This window comes from Perca flavescens, chromosome 1 (genome assembly GCF_004354835.1).
Source record: "Perca flavescens isolate YP-PL-M2 chromosome 1, PFLA_1.0, whole genome shotgun sequence".
Lineage (NCBI taxonomy): Eukaryota > Metazoa > Chordata > Actinopteri > Perciformes > Percidae > Perca > Perca flavescens.
In genome coordinates this window covers 27,416,708-27,431,989 of record NC_041331.1, presented here as the reverse complement: position 1 = coordinate 27,431,989, position 15,282 = coordinate 27,416,708, and the positions used below count along the sequence as shown (strand labels likewise).

The 15,282-nt window shown below is 42.4% G+C and overlaps 1 protein-coding gene across 1 annotated transcript in view; it reads left to right on the top strand.

Annotated features, from left to right (window-relative positions):
* kiaa1549lb (KIAA1549-like b) overlaps positions 1-14,612 on the top strand; it is a 64,898-nt gene extending 50,286 nt beyond the window's left edge. The window contains exons 15-22 of the mRNA XM_028578912.1: positions 568-692; positions 2,407-2,636; positions 3,668-3,800; positions 5,898-6,272; positions 10,425-10,519; positions 10,867-11,015; positions 11,165-11,316; positions 12,769-14,612. Coding sequence (XP_028434713.1) covers positions 568-692; positions 2,407-2,636; positions 3,668-3,800; positions 5,898-6,272; positions 10,425-10,519; positions 10,867-11,015; positions 11,165-11,316; positions 12,769-13,032 — 1,523 coding nt within the window. The 3' untranslated portion in view covers positions 13,033-14,612. The remainder of the gene's footprint in view (positions 1-567; positions 693-2,406; positions 2,637-3,667; positions 3,801-5,897; positions 6,273-10,424; positions 10,520-10,866; positions 11,016-11,164; positions 11,317-12,768) is intronic.
* The last annotated feature ends 670 nt before the right edge of the window (positions 14,613-15,282 follow it).

Here is a 15,282-nt window from a genome sequence, read left to right as displayed (position 1 = left end):
ATACACACTCACACATCCACTAATGCAAAACTGAAAAAAGGCAACATGAAGTCACACACCATGTGCTCTTCTAAGAGGCAGAGCAGTTTAAGTAAAAGCCGTTCAGACGTTGAACCATTCGCTGTTCTATTCTTGTCCGCTGCTGCTAAATGTTCCACATGTGGTGGGAGTGAGTTAAATTAATCAAATTCATATACCCTGCTTGTAAATTGGATCAAGCTCACTATATTATGATTTTCTTAATGGGTGGATTTGAATAATTCATCAGCTGAGTTAAGGGAAACTAGAATTGAATCCAGTTTGTCTAATGTCAGATAAGGAATAAAAGTGCAAAGTCAGTTCTTTCATCTATCACAGAGATGCATTGCCACAACCTTTTGAAGCCAACACTATCTTTTGTGATCTGTCGTCTGTTCGTCCACCACTTCAATTGCTGACACAGACAGCGGATGGGGGGGCAGAGAGACAACGAGGGAGTGTGACAGTTTGTTCCTCTTTTGACTGGCTATGTAATGATTAGAGGTATCTGTAGTCTCTTTGTGAGTGAACTCCCTCTCTGTTCTTCAGATCCATATGACACCTCCTCTGGCTCCCTGCAGCTCATTTCCATAAAGCCCACGGCGGCTCAGCCCCACTACACACACCCTGCATCCTCTGACCGCAGCCAGGACTCTGCCATCGTCAATGGAGAGGTGATGCACATGCACGCATCCATTCAGAGTTGCACAGACTTAAGGCCATTTTATAGTCGTGCGTAAAATCAACGGCGTAGCCCCGCAGACCCCTCTGCATCTACACCGGACCGTATGCCGTAGCCGCGCACCTTTCGGAAAATTTAACTACACGTCGCAGCGACGCACGTCGCAGCGACGTCCGTGGCTTGGTAGCGTTGCATTTCCCCCGGCTCATTTCCTGGTTCTCCTTCTCCATAAACAACGTGAAATCAAGGAGAGGGTTAACTTCTCTTGCTACAGATTTCCCTCCGTGGTCAGAAAACACAGGGGAGACACTTTGTTTCTCTCACTATGACTCTAGAGTCGGTACTCGCTCCAAAGCTAATCACTGTCACTATCTTACTTCTCCCTCGCTCTATCACCCACTCACACACAAACATGCCGGCTTGACGCACACACCAGCGCACAAGTATAAACATCAGGCTACAGGCTACAGGCTAAACATCATGGCTACCTACATCAAGCTACGTAGGCTACGGCGAGAGCACTGCGTGGAGCCTCCGCACAACTGTAAAATGGCCTTTACTTGAACAAATTTAACACAGATGCACAGATGTATTAAAGGCCATGAAACGCTGTTTTCTCCACCAGCTTCTTATTATGAGCGATGAAGATGAGCTCACTATTTTCTGCCAAAGTTAGAACAATTTTGGTTATTTCACATACACACAAACCCCCTTATTGTCTATACATAGGAAATCCATACATCCCCTGAATTCCCTAGGTCTCTAGTTTGTGTTTGTTGAGTTTCATCAGGCTGTGATTATCCTAGAGGTCACAATAGGTCATCTTATATTGAAAAATATGATAAAGGAAAATAGGATTTTTTTTTTATATACAGTACAGGCCAAAAGTTTGGACACACTTTCTCATTCAATGCATTTCCTATTTATTTTCATGACTATTTACATTGTAGATTCTCACTAAAGGCATCAAAACTATGAATGAACACATATGGAATTATGTACTTAACAAAAAAGTGTGAAATAACTGAAAACATGTCTTATATTTTAGATTCTTCAAAGTAGCCACCCTTTGCTTTTTTATTAATAAGGGAAAGAATTCCACTAATTAACCCTGACAAGGCACACCTGTGAAGTGAAAACCATTTCAGGTGACTACCTCATGAAGCTCATTGAGAGAACACCAAGGGTTTGCAGCGCTATCAAAAATAGCAAAGGGTGGCTACTTTGAAGAATCTAAAATATAAGACATGTTTTCAGTTATTTCACACTTTTTTGTTAAGTACATAATAGTCATGAAAATAAAGAAACACATTGAATGAGAAGGTGTGTCCAAACTTTTGGCCTGTACTGTATATATATCCAAGGGTTTTTTCTGAGAAAATGATATAAGACAACCTCTACAGTAAAGTGACTCTTATCACTAGATCACAGAACAACTAGAAACAATTTATGCAAGACACTTTTTGTTTTATTTTTAAGCAATATAATAAACATGAAAAGTAATCGATATGGTCTGAATCTTTCTGACTGTGATTATTATTATAACAGTTTCATTTTCAGAGCTTCTTATTCCCTCTGATCTTTTAGCCACACATGCCTTTTAGGACAAAGCATAATCATACCACATGCAGCAAAAACAACCTTGTGTCTGCTTTTCATTCTTATCTCCACGTGTCTTTGCGTCCTGCGCTCTTTCCTCTTTGCAGGTGAACTTGGCTCTGAAGCAGAAGTCAGACATTGAGCACTACAGGAACAAGCTGAGACTGAAGGCTAAGAGGAAGGGATTTTATGACTTCCCCTCCGCAGACGGAAGCAACAGCGGTCGAGCTGTGGCGCAGAGACAGCGGCACGGCCATGAGAGGGCAGCTGGTGAGCATGGCAGACCACTGGAGCCTGATGATGAGCGAGGTTCCACTTATGTCAAGTCTCACAGGAGGTGAGGGGAGAGTGGAAAAGCAAGTGGAACCTGGGTTTGGCATGAGTGTAAACACAAGTGTGTGAGGGTACAATTCGAGCAGTCACTAAGTGCTGCAGGTGACATGGCAGTTCAAATGTGGATTGGGTTTCTAACCATGTTGCTAATTGGCTTATAGATAATTAAAACTGTCTCCTCTAATGTTTTCATTATCCTGTCAGCAGCCAGAGACTCATCAAGCCTTTCTGATTAGTTTGATCCAAGTCCTGAGCTTCCATAATAGAGATAAGAGGATTGGCAGGCTGTCCGACAGGCCACTATGCTGGTTCTGTCCAGCTTCTTCTTTACAGATGCACATACAGATGGACAGAGTCTTTGGTTATTACAGACTCAGAGCCACACATAAGAGTACAAATTAGCCACACTACTGTAACTCCCTTCAGAACAGAAAGTAACATTTTAATTTTGGCTTGTGTGTTGACTTAGCGAAGGGTTGAATGGCTATTTTTATATCCCACAATGGTGAGCAAGATAAGGATTGTATCAGCTTTTTACTGTCGAAATTAGTGTGTGGCTGATCACTTACACCAACACCATGCTTTGCCTAACTAAAGTGATCATTTCAAAGCAGGTTTGCTGATATGCATCTGGTCCTTGATGTCATTGATTGTACGTTGTTGTTTTGTTCAACAAATTTCTTTATTCTTTATCAGTATTGCAATTGCTGTGCAACACCTCAAGGATATCCTCATACCTGGCATATGGCACAACAATATTATTTAAACTGTTGATTCAGCTCTTTTACTTGATGCCCTTATGAGCTATCCTAACATACTGTATGCATTTGGTTTTACATCACAACTTTATGTACCTTTTTTTGAAAGGGAAATCCTATACATTCAGATACATACCTTTCCACTCCCAGCCTGCCGTTAACTGGCAGACACTCTGAAACCATGGCTGAAAAGTAAGAAAGCTGAATTGATAGGATTTCTATGAATAATACCCCACGTCTGATTTGTACTAAATCCACATTTTACTCCAATTGACAGGCACTCGCAGGTAGGGCAGACGGCCTATCGCAGCAGACAGAGTCTGAGTAGTCCCAGTCCTGGAGGAACAGAGATGGACATGCTTGTTATGAGGGAGAGACCGAGGAGGGGCATCCGCAACAGCGGCTATGATGTGAGTCACACCACCAAGTGACTCTGTCTGCCGACAAGATGCAGTTAAACTTTCCAAAGGAATTAATGTTTACCATTTTAAAAACATCACTAACACAAAGTAAGTGTTGTTACTTTTTAAATTATATAAGGTAAACCTTTAACTTATCAGGTAATAATTGTGTACTAATTAAATACGAATATGTGTTCACTTATATGCTTATATGCTTGTCACCAAATTCAGATGATAATAAAAAAAATAATGTTTTCAATCTAGTAAGATGGAATGTAAAAATAGACAATATTATCAATCAGAGCTTGTCGGTGCTAAATCTGTGCCTTATGCCCATATGTAAGGCACTGTGCAGCCGCTGAGCTAAAAATCAGACGTCTTCTACTCAGGTGTGGTTTCAAGTGTGCCACAGCAAGCGAGGGAAGAGAAGTGGTTCATTAATAATTAAGAGTTAAGATTTATAAGGTCCTGTCGTTTTGATTTGTAATGCGTCTCAGGATGGCTGGTTTATGCCTCCACTCTTTTATTGTTCCATTATGGCTCTGCGTAGGGCTCTTTCTGTCATGAAGTCAGAATACTAGTATGTGAGTTTCCGAGAGTAATCGAGCAGACCATTCCTAAAAAGTATTTTCATTCTGAGCTGTCGTAAAAAAAATATGAGCAGCGATAGAAATATTTCACTGAACTGCTATCCATTTTGACCAGTAAGAGCAGGAAAAACACAGGTGTAACAGGCTCTGGTATTGTTGTGCTGGCTCACTGGCATGACTTACTGGGACGCTTAGATGGTAAATAAACAAGGTATTATATGGACCTGTGCTTTTCCTACTATTGCAAGTCAAATGTCTGCTGATTGACAGGGAGGTGCCATGAGCAAAATGCCACATCTTAACATGACAAACAGAATTCAGAATTCAATAACAGAAGATTATTGACAAGCTTTACAAATTAAGATTATCCGGACTAATAGTAGTTCTTTGATTCTGACATACCATTATCATGACTCTTGGTCAGCTTGTATTTTCTGTGCTTAAACTCTTTGTAGCCAACTGTTCAGCTCTGTTAGAAATATAGCACAATAGCCAGTAGAAGCTACATGGTCCTTTACAGAACTCCTTGCCCTCTTCATTACAATTGGACTAGTGTGGCAGGCCCCATAACTGCAGATGCAAGCCTCTGCCATTCCGTGTTGCAGAGAGGACTGATTTACGAGGTGCACCACGCTAGGTCTCCTGTGGCTACCCTCTATTCACACAGGAAGTAGGGCAGCCTCAACTGGTATTCATTTATCACTGAATATAAGGACTGGATAGATTGAAACAGGTGCTGGGAGATGGAGAAAGAGAACAGGATATGAAAAGATGGAGGAACTTTAAAAAATGTGAGGAATAGCATGTAAAGATTGAGTGAAATAGCAGGTAAATAATTAACATGCAATGAATATACATGGGAGACAGGATGATAGAGATACCACATATACTGTAGTGTAGATAAGAAAAGAGAAACAGAGAGGGAAGATACAGAATAGCATTAGCACACATACAATAGACCTCCAGCAACTTCTTACGTATTGTTGGATTGCTTAGTAAGTAAGTATAGAAAAGGTTAGCACGCACTGAAACAAAGTAACTGGTTCTGCTGGCTGAACCTCCTCTGACCATGCAGTAACACAGCTGGATCAAACTCATCCAGTTGACTTGTCTCAGAAACATGTGCGTAACATAAAACAGCCTCATCCAGCTCAGTCAGCACCCTGTCAACAACCCACTGAGACAATGCCAGGAGACATTATAGAACTTGCAACTTTCCAGCTTTCTTTAGGTGAAGCTGTTGATGTCCCATGTGTCCTTCCCCATGTGGCTGCTGCTACAGATTTACCCACTCAAGCATCACCACAAAACTATTACTTAAAATTGTGCCCAATTTTCATATCCTCTTATTCTTGTATGTATGAAAGATTCCATGTTGTATGTACTGTAACTGTGTTTGCTTCTCAAGCAGATCCCTTGTACATTGTTTTATGAAATAGCTTATACTGTTTCTTTGTATTGTGTGTGTTGAGTCTCAATTCATATTCTCTTGTAAATGTGTTTGTATATGTTTTAGACTGAGCCTGAGTTGATTGAGGAGACGAATGTTGACCGCCTCATGGGGCCGCGGGAATACATGTATGGCCGGGGCTTGAAAGGCCCCTCGGAGACATCCACTCTGAGCTCGCAGCCGTCCATTGATGAAGTGCGACAGCAGATGCACCTGTTGCTGGAGGAAGCGTTCAGTCTGGCTTCAGGGGGGCAGTCCACATCCGGAAGGCACTCCCGTCACCACCACCCACCTTCTGACCAGTACAGCCCCGCGCCGCCTCCCCTCCCCTACGCCGACGTGGTGACCAGCGCCCCTGGTACAATGAGCTGTGGACGGGGAGGCCTGCAGTGGGTACCATCCTATGGTGCAGAAATCTATCAATGCAGCCTGCCCAAACCGGTAAGTGTGATGAGATTATTTCCCCTCTCTTAAGAACTGTGTTAGATAGTGTAGGATTCCCTTAGGGTACAGATTTGATCATTGGCAAATTATCAAAAGATGTTTTATCAATATTAATAAAGTTATGAATATGGTTATTATCAAATCAACAAACAATCAAAACGGGGCACCACCCTGCAAGTCAGGGACCAATAATCAAACTGTGGAACAGTCTCATTTCTGTGAAAATCCTTTAAAAGGAAACAAAGGAAGGGGTGATTTGTACACAAATAATCACAAGCAACTGCTAATTAAGTATAATAAGATTTATTAACGTCACAATTATCACTAGCTAATCAATAATCCTTCAATAATAAACTTATATACCTTTTTACAATATCACAACCAAAAACAAAGCAAAAACAAAGCAGCATGTAGCATGGACACGTCTGTGTCTGTGAGAGTGTGAGAGAGAGAGAGTGAGTGAAAGAGGAGGGGCGGTGTCGAAATGTAGTTCTAATACAAAACTACAAACTCCAAAAATGGCTACTCCTGTGAGCTGCACAAAACTATTTAGCCTCAAGAGAGCGATAGTGGTGCTGGGTGCACGAGGAGGGGTTGAACAGGTCAAGGGGGGTTGCTAGGCAACCCCACGTGGTTAAACTAGCAGCGTTAGCTCTGGAGCTACGTGGCTAGCTTGTGTGTCCGTGTGTGTGTGTTAGTAAAAGGAACAGAATAAAGGAAGAAAAGAAAAGAAACACTCTGATCTTAGATATTGATAACGGCCAGCTCAGTGGCTAACAGTTGATTCATCGCGATTATCTCGCGGACAGTAACTAAACTCCGTGAAAGGAGTGGTTTAGCAGGTAGCGCTTATGGTTTTACCCAGCTACTTAACACCACATGAACAGTACCATGATCTATTGATACATTCACAGAAAACAGATTAATAATCATATATGGACCATTACATGATTACAATCAGATCACATTAATGGCACAAGCGGTAGCGAACCCTTTGCTCATTAATAAACAAACCAAAACGCACTAGTTCTAACGTCTGCCCAGAACTGTGTACAGCCTTACTGTGCGCGTTGTTTGTCAGTTAATCTCTCGCCAGAGGTTAACGATCCGTTTCGTCCAGAGCAGGGGACGAGACGTGATCCAGATCGACAAGCAAGAAACAGAACGCCTTTTCTAGAATCCAAGCTGATTAAACCCGCTGCAGATGAGGGAATACTCGGCCAGTATTTCCTCGGATCCCCTTTGTATATCAGACAGATAGAAAATGGTCCCAGCTCAAAACTCGACCAGCGAGATGATGCTGGCTAGCTAGTTCAGACTAGTGCTTCGTGTCAGCAACCTGGGTCACCGTGAAAAGCAACGAAACACAAACGCGGACAGCTTTTATCCTTCCTCCGCCTCCTAGTGGCGGGGTGGTGCATTCAAAGGCCCGACAGCCAATGGGAAAACTGCAACTTTGTCACAGGTGTGAAGCAGTTCTTTGTCTCACCACCAGTCTGCCTTGCCACCCCTCGTGTTGAAGGTAGAACCTCCATTTTGGCGACTCTGCCTGTAGGGGTTTGGTGAAACTGGCTTTGGGATTCACATGCAGGCCAAGATCCTTTGTCTCTGCAGTAAGCTCAGTCTGAGCCATTTTTGGTTAAGATCAATGTTTAACCAGCTTCTTGGTCGCCAACAGTCCCCCTTTTTGCTCTGAAGAGCGGTTGGTCCCCGGTCCTTGGGGCAAAACAAGGACCATACAGTTCATGGGAGAAAGGGTTAAACTGATATTAAACATAGTCCATGCCTTCCTGGGAATGAGAGGCAGTTCACAAGTTCATAATGTTCATATGTTGACTGAGGCTACAGTGTCTAGGTAGACAAATGAGGCAGTGTCTGGGCAGACAAAATTCTAACTGTAGCTAAACACCAAATGTTTAAACAAAACACAATCCTTAACATAACAGGTAAGCAATTAATTATCCCTTTTACAATCATTGTAGTTATTTCAATATGACATTAACCAAAAATATAGTGAAACAAAAACAAATGAAGGAAGATAGGAAAGGAAAGTGAAGTAGTTAGGGGTTAACAGGTTCACTCCAGAAAAGAAATGGGGTTCACCAGGGTATGTACATGTGGACTGGTGCATGTATGTTTTAATGTCAAAACAAATACTCAATGCAGACTCTAGTCTGTATACATTCTGTCTTCCGATGCATAGGTAAATAAAATTGAGTCCTGTCTCTCATTCTTATGAGCTACATAAATTTGGAATTGCACTGCCAAGACTATACGTCAGATGTACCTGTGAAGATCGCACAATACGGTTAGTAGCAGATTTATGGGTCTACAACAAGGCTCGAGTTTGTTGACCGAAGAGATTCCTTCTCTACCGATGCTTCGCATTAAATCTCTCGCTACTAGCACCTGGTTGTGTTTTCTGTGACACCTGACAGTCTAAAGCATGCACTGGGTTCTTGAGGAACAGAATGGAACTAACAGTAAATGGTATCCTGAAAAGAATTTTACTACCGAAGCTCTGAGGTAGTTTGATTACTGTTTGAAAAGTTTAGGATGGAAGTGCATGTCAACAGAGTGAGGTGAGGCATGCAGCTATCCCTATGACTCAACTGGTTTGAGTCTTATCCTCTTGGGGGGGGAAAGCCTCCCTCCCCCTTTCCAGGTGCAGAAGCTGCTCTTCTCCTGGGAGTGAGGACCGCGTGTGGAGTTGGTCTGACTGAACGTGTGGTTCAGGAGTAGGACCGTGGATGTCACGGCTGTGCAGTGGGGTGCTGAAAGGCACTCAACCCACCTGGTGAGGCTGCACGTGACGATGAGGAGGTCCTGGGTACCTCGCCCAGTTCTGGTAACTGGGCCGATCAAGTTTACCTGGAGGTGGAGCCATAAGTGTATGACCCCCTTTCCCTGGAGTACAGAGAAGGCGCCTGCTCCAGCCACCTTGAAGAGAGTCTGCAGGGACTCTGAAGAAAGGCAGTGGTTTATCTGTGCAAAAGCTGGAGGCGGGTCAGGTGGGCGCAAGTAATGGTGCCAGTCTGGCCTGACGGCAAGATTCTTTGGCCAAAGTGATATGGGCACGTCTGTTGGCGTGGCGCCATAAAAGGATGCACCTTTAACCATACAGGTGTGGTACGGTGCATCGCTGTTGTTCAGCGAGCAAAGGAAAGACCTGTGAGGGTTGGAAAAGTCGAGGCTGCCCGACTGCGGCGGCTGTATGCTCGCCGGCGGCAAGGAAAAGTCAGAGCCAGGATCAGGCTCTGGAAGAATCATGGCCATTTGCTCATGAATGACGGTGACTTGTCCATCTGGGACTGGCAAACTGCCTGCAGGATCAAGTGGCCTCAGGGTGTCGACCTGGGCCTGACTGTGTCCCCGGTGGCTGTCAGCGAGTGGGCCCGGCCTCAGTTGGTTGTGACCGCTGCCCAAGTCTTCTGTGTCACTATGACAGATGAGACTAGGATGCACCAGAGTCATCCTCTGGGGTGTGATATCGACCAAAACAGGTTTTGTGATGGGCGGTTTATCAGGCAGGTAGCTGGGAATGCTACCACTGAATGCTACGCCTAATACTGGTGTACTGAGAGGAAGCATTGGTTTAACGACTTCCGCAGAAGTGTTAGAATGTGTCTGACTTATTCTGGAGACGCAGTCCAGCTGTATCTGTACCGTGGGCGGGGTCTCCCCACGACGTCAGGGGAGGGGTTTGTGAGGCGCTAGGCGTCGTGGTTCCAGGGAGCACTCTGGGCTCCTTTAAGTTACCTCCCTGGTCTAGTTCTGCTGATGACAAATCAGTGACAGCATACTTACCCGTTCCGTTGGGTCACACCGATCACTCTGTCGTAGTTGGAGAGTATCATGCAGCCAAGGCTCGATCAGATCATGTCTCTGGAGCCGGCGGGGGTCGTTCAGAACAGGAGAATCATAGTCACTCAGTTGAGGACGGCTCCTCCCCTTTGGCAGTGGGGATGGAGTCTGATCAAAGCGGGATGGCGAGCTTTGTGGCTCGCGCCATTTGTCAGTGGACGGAACTCTGATTCTACCTGTGTTCCTCTGATGTTGCAAGACATTCCTCCCCCTTTTGGCAGGGGGGTGATGATCTCTCCAACAATAGTTTATGTAACCTAAAATGCCTTTCACTATCTGTTTAAGGCCTTTCGCTTCACCCAGCTTCCTGAGATGGCCATGGGCTCTCCTCCCCCTTTACCACCTCGCACTGGACCTCCACCTGGGACCTCCTTAAGACGGTAAGGCTAAATCGGTCTCACATATGCACAAACACTGACACAGATGTAGGCAGACACAGACATACAAACATACACTGTCTTTAGCATGCCAAAGCTCATCAGATATTCCACATTTATTCACATTCAAATTCGTTTTCAGGGACTAGATATTCACCAGGTAATGTGCTGTGGCCAGAGTGATTTTAGGCCTTGTTTAAATTTGAATATTGAACTAGTGCATTGAGAGATGGCAAGAATGTTAATAAGGTACTCACTTTTCCACATGGAGTGTGTCTGCCATCTAGTGGTACTGACCAAGTATTTTAGTAACTCCACGTTCATGTCTCTGCAATCTCTGTCCAACTTAGTTCCACTTCTGACTTGGGGCCTAAGGGAAGGAGCTCAGAGACATCTGTCACTGAAATGCAGAGTCAACATGACAACAACCCATATGGGCCAACAACTAGAGCAGCACTTCCATCTATCACTGCAGAGCAGCCTGTGTCCAACTACTCAGGTAAGGATACAGTATGAGGAGATGACTTTGCATTTTAAAAGAAACACAAATGTGCTTTGCTTCTATGCCAATAAATACATTTTTCAAGTATAGTAATACATCCCCTTGAAATACATTCATCAGTGAACATCAGTCTCTCTCCTCTGTAGGAAACCCAATAACAGCCGTCTACGCCATCCCAGCCACCAGGCCCGGCTACTCAGAATACTTTGTCTCCACACCAACCACCTCCTACCACAGTCCCTCCTGGATGTCTTATCCACCTGAACCTGAGGATGTGCCACCACAGTGGGCAGACTCTGTAAGGAAGCCTATTTTGCTGGCTTAGGAAGCACCCAATCAATCCTCCTAAAAAATAAATAGATCATTAACTGAAAGTGAGCAATTTATAGAGGTAGGGTAACGTGACAAGATGTCTTGATTAAATCAAGACAGTCCCAGTTTTCAAGCATTTGTCCAAGTGCACCAACAGATATTTGTCCTAATAACTTAACTTTTAATTAATCACTATTGTGAAATTTCTTGCAAAAGTAAGGCTATATCCTGAGCGTGAACAGGTTCGAAAAGAAAATAAGCTCTTTGTTTTTCTCTCTTGTTAGTGCAGTAGCGCGTTTAGACTCAATCAGTAAGTGTTGTTATTTTGGATGTTTGCAGAGACATCAGAAAGCCAGTGTTCTGGCTTTATACCAGCCAATTTAATTCTATACTTTTTAATTGAATTAATTTAATGCAATCTAATAAAACTGCTGCTCCCCCCGCGACCCGATACCGGATAAGCGGACGAAGATGGATGGAATCTAATAAAACTGTAAAAAAAAAAAAAAGATTGTGATTATTGTATTCCCCATAACTTCTGGTCACCCTACTGAGCCAGTAAGTGAGCTGCATCACTGCAACTGCTAGGTCTAAAAAAGGAATAAACACTCATTTATGTCATGTATAGGTGAGATTGCCTCTCTGTATTAAAACATTGTCTTTTGCAGACCATCTCACTATGGCACTGACATATTCCTATCTAGCCTTAAAAGGGACCGGGCCTCATTAAACAACAAACCTCCTACCTCCTCCTCCGCTTTTTTTTATTAAAATAAGATGGGTTCCATTCGTTCTGTCGGATCTGTTATAACCCATGTTACCCTCCCTCCCCTGCACAGGAGTTTCCTTGTTTGTATGGAATGTTCTCTTTTTTTCCCTGTCTGTTTGCCTGTTTCAACCAGATGCCTTCATGCAGTGTCTTTTTGCAGAACCAGTGTCAATTAGAAACCATTTGCTGATCTGAATTTATGGCTGGCGTTGGACACAACAAAATACCGGGGTAGTTGAGCACATTTCCTAAATGACCACCTATTTTACTTTTTACTTTTTTTCTTTCTTGTGGTGTAAATCTGACACTTGAAGATTTTGTATCAACATTCAAAAGTAGTCCATTTTGGAGTTCAAACACTGTTTGAACCAAAGTCCATTTCAGTATCATACACTCGCACAATAGATCTCCACACTCATTACTTTCCCTGTTATTTTGATTCATTTAAAATTATTTTTCCCAGATAGAATTGTCTATATGTTCCCTGTTCACCCATTTAATTATTTCTAAAATAGTGGTGCAAAATAAAAAATGTTCACTCAGCAAAAAAAAAAAAACTATCACAAATACTCTATCCTTCTAATTATTTAATTGGCTGCCATTTGTTTCGTGGGTAGTAATAATATAAAGTTGCTGTATTACTGATTTCATGTCTACCCTGTGTTCCAGGTGCCCCTGCCTGGGTATGTAGAGGCTTTTCCTCATCCTCGCTACCCACAGGGGAGCCCCACCAGGCTGCCCCTGCAATATAACAAGGCACTGGAGCAGCCACCCACTGCCCGTAGCACAGCATCCCAGCAAAGCCTGCACCAGGTGGTGAAGGACATGGACAGCATGCCCCTGAGCAGCCTCTCCACCTCTGCACTCGTGCAGGCTATCCGGCAGGAGGTGGCCAAGCTGGCGAAGAAGCAAAATGATGTGTTTGAGTTCTAGTTTTAATTCTGTCCCCTTGTGTGCAGAAGATGGTTAACTGTGCATTCGTTTTCAACAGAGGCACACAAAGGCGGTGCTCCTTCAGACTGATTTTTGATGTTTGTACTGTTAAATGGACTTTACCCACTGATTACCCACTGATTGATTTCTTTTCACACACCATTGGTGTTTTGCAGTTCCTGACCTAAAGGAGCAGAAAAGATTATGTTTTATTTTTATGTTGATGATGTCCCGAGTAACGAAATGCATCTCTTCTTTGTAGATATGTCAATAGGATATGCTAAATATGGAAAATATAATTTTTTTTCCAGGATTAGACATTTTTTTGTGAATCACAATCAATTGAGAAGACCGTACTGAGAGGGCCGAATACTTCCTGTCAGATGGTGTAAGTATAAACCACAGTGTATATGAGCATGTACAGTATTAGGACATCATGTATCTTATCTCCTTTTATAGACCATCATCTTCAAAAAGATGGGCTATCAATATCATTATTAATATCAGTTCATTCAAGCATCCATACCACATCAAACTACCAATTCCAAATATTCTTCAGTTTATTTTCATATCACATACCAACACCATGACAGTAACAACAGACACCGACTGTCCTTGGTTGTCTAATGATTTTGAGAGCTTTAAAGTAGTTCCTGTTAATTAACAAGTTGACTAAATACAGTATCTGCCTTTTTAGTTTAACCCAATTGAATGTGAAATCTTAAGTTGCATCTATGAAGATGCGACACATAGATGGAAATGTTTGCTTGTATGTATTTGAAATAGAGGGAAGCCTTTCCCGATTTCTTTGGGTGTGCGTTGTCTGGGTTGACATGGAGTGAATACTTAAAAAAATTAACTCTGACTTAACTATACTGTATGTTTCTCTTTTCTTGAGGGGAACAACAAAAATACTTTGGCTTTCAAAAACCCAAATGAAAAAGTTAATTCATATTAGCACAGCAGTTTTATAACTAGCCCAGTGGTTTTGAAATGCACAGGTGATTCAATGCACATACAACCTCAACACATTTATCACAAAACAATTCTCTTTGCTGCTGGGAGTAGTGCCAAAGTTTCTTGTCAAGTTAAACCATAAACAAGGTGAGTCTATCATTTTTTTTTAATGGCATTAAGACCATGGTCTCAATGGGTGCATTTGATGAATAAAATACAATGTTCATTTAAACTATTAACCTAATGGGAGGTTCTACATCAGGACTCTCCTGTTCTGAGAACTTCAGTGTGAACATATCAGTGTGGAGCATCAGTGTGCCCTGGAATTTATCCAGTTTATAAGGTGCACACAAATTTGTCATCATCAATCTCAATTGTTTAAATCAACCACGCAGGACATGAGAGCATAGCAGAGCATCATAAAAAGCTTCCACCTACCAGGTCACATAAAAACATCATAAATATCAACATGTAAGAAGAGGTCAATTTAGATTAAACATAGGAGTACAAACATGAATAAAAGCCACTAATTAAGGATTAGGACCCAGACATCGAATGTGATGTAAAGTAAACAAAAGACCAAGTCTTCCAATAGCTCCTGGAATCAAGGAGACTCTTGCTTTCCAGTATTATCCCAGCAGCGACAAGAAGGAAGGAGGTCAACTCTTTGTTTAGTGGAAGACTAGGATCCAACTAACCTTTTTGGTGACATGCTTCAATTAATATCTTGACGCTGCACTTATTTATGGTAATATCTAAGTCACCTAATTGGCCATCTTAATCAGCTTTTTCACCCAATTTTATTTTCCGTTTTTGAAACGAGATTCAAGCCACCATACCAAGGCATTGCACACAACTTTAATCTATTCAATAAAACTCCCATTAAAAACAAAAGTCAATAAATCACTGCACACATGAAAGGGATTTATCTTTCTTGGAAAAATACTCATACTCATATTTCACTGTGGCATAAAAGCCTTCAATAGGTTATGATGAATTCTTAATTTGGAATTGCTGGCTTGGGAATGGAAAGCGGGACTTTTACTATATTATTGGAAATCACATGGAATGCTTTGCTGATTATTATTATCAATGCCGTCATAAGACATATGGCAGATATGACATAAGAAAGACAGTGAAAATGCCTTTAAATCACTTTTCCTTTCGTAGAATAGCACTGCTATTACAGCAGGCCTGGATGAATTTAGCCTTTTTGCATTACAACTTTTGAACAAACCCTACGCCTCTTCCAAGAAATGTTCTTTTATACTCATGCCTGTTGGTGTCTAAGTA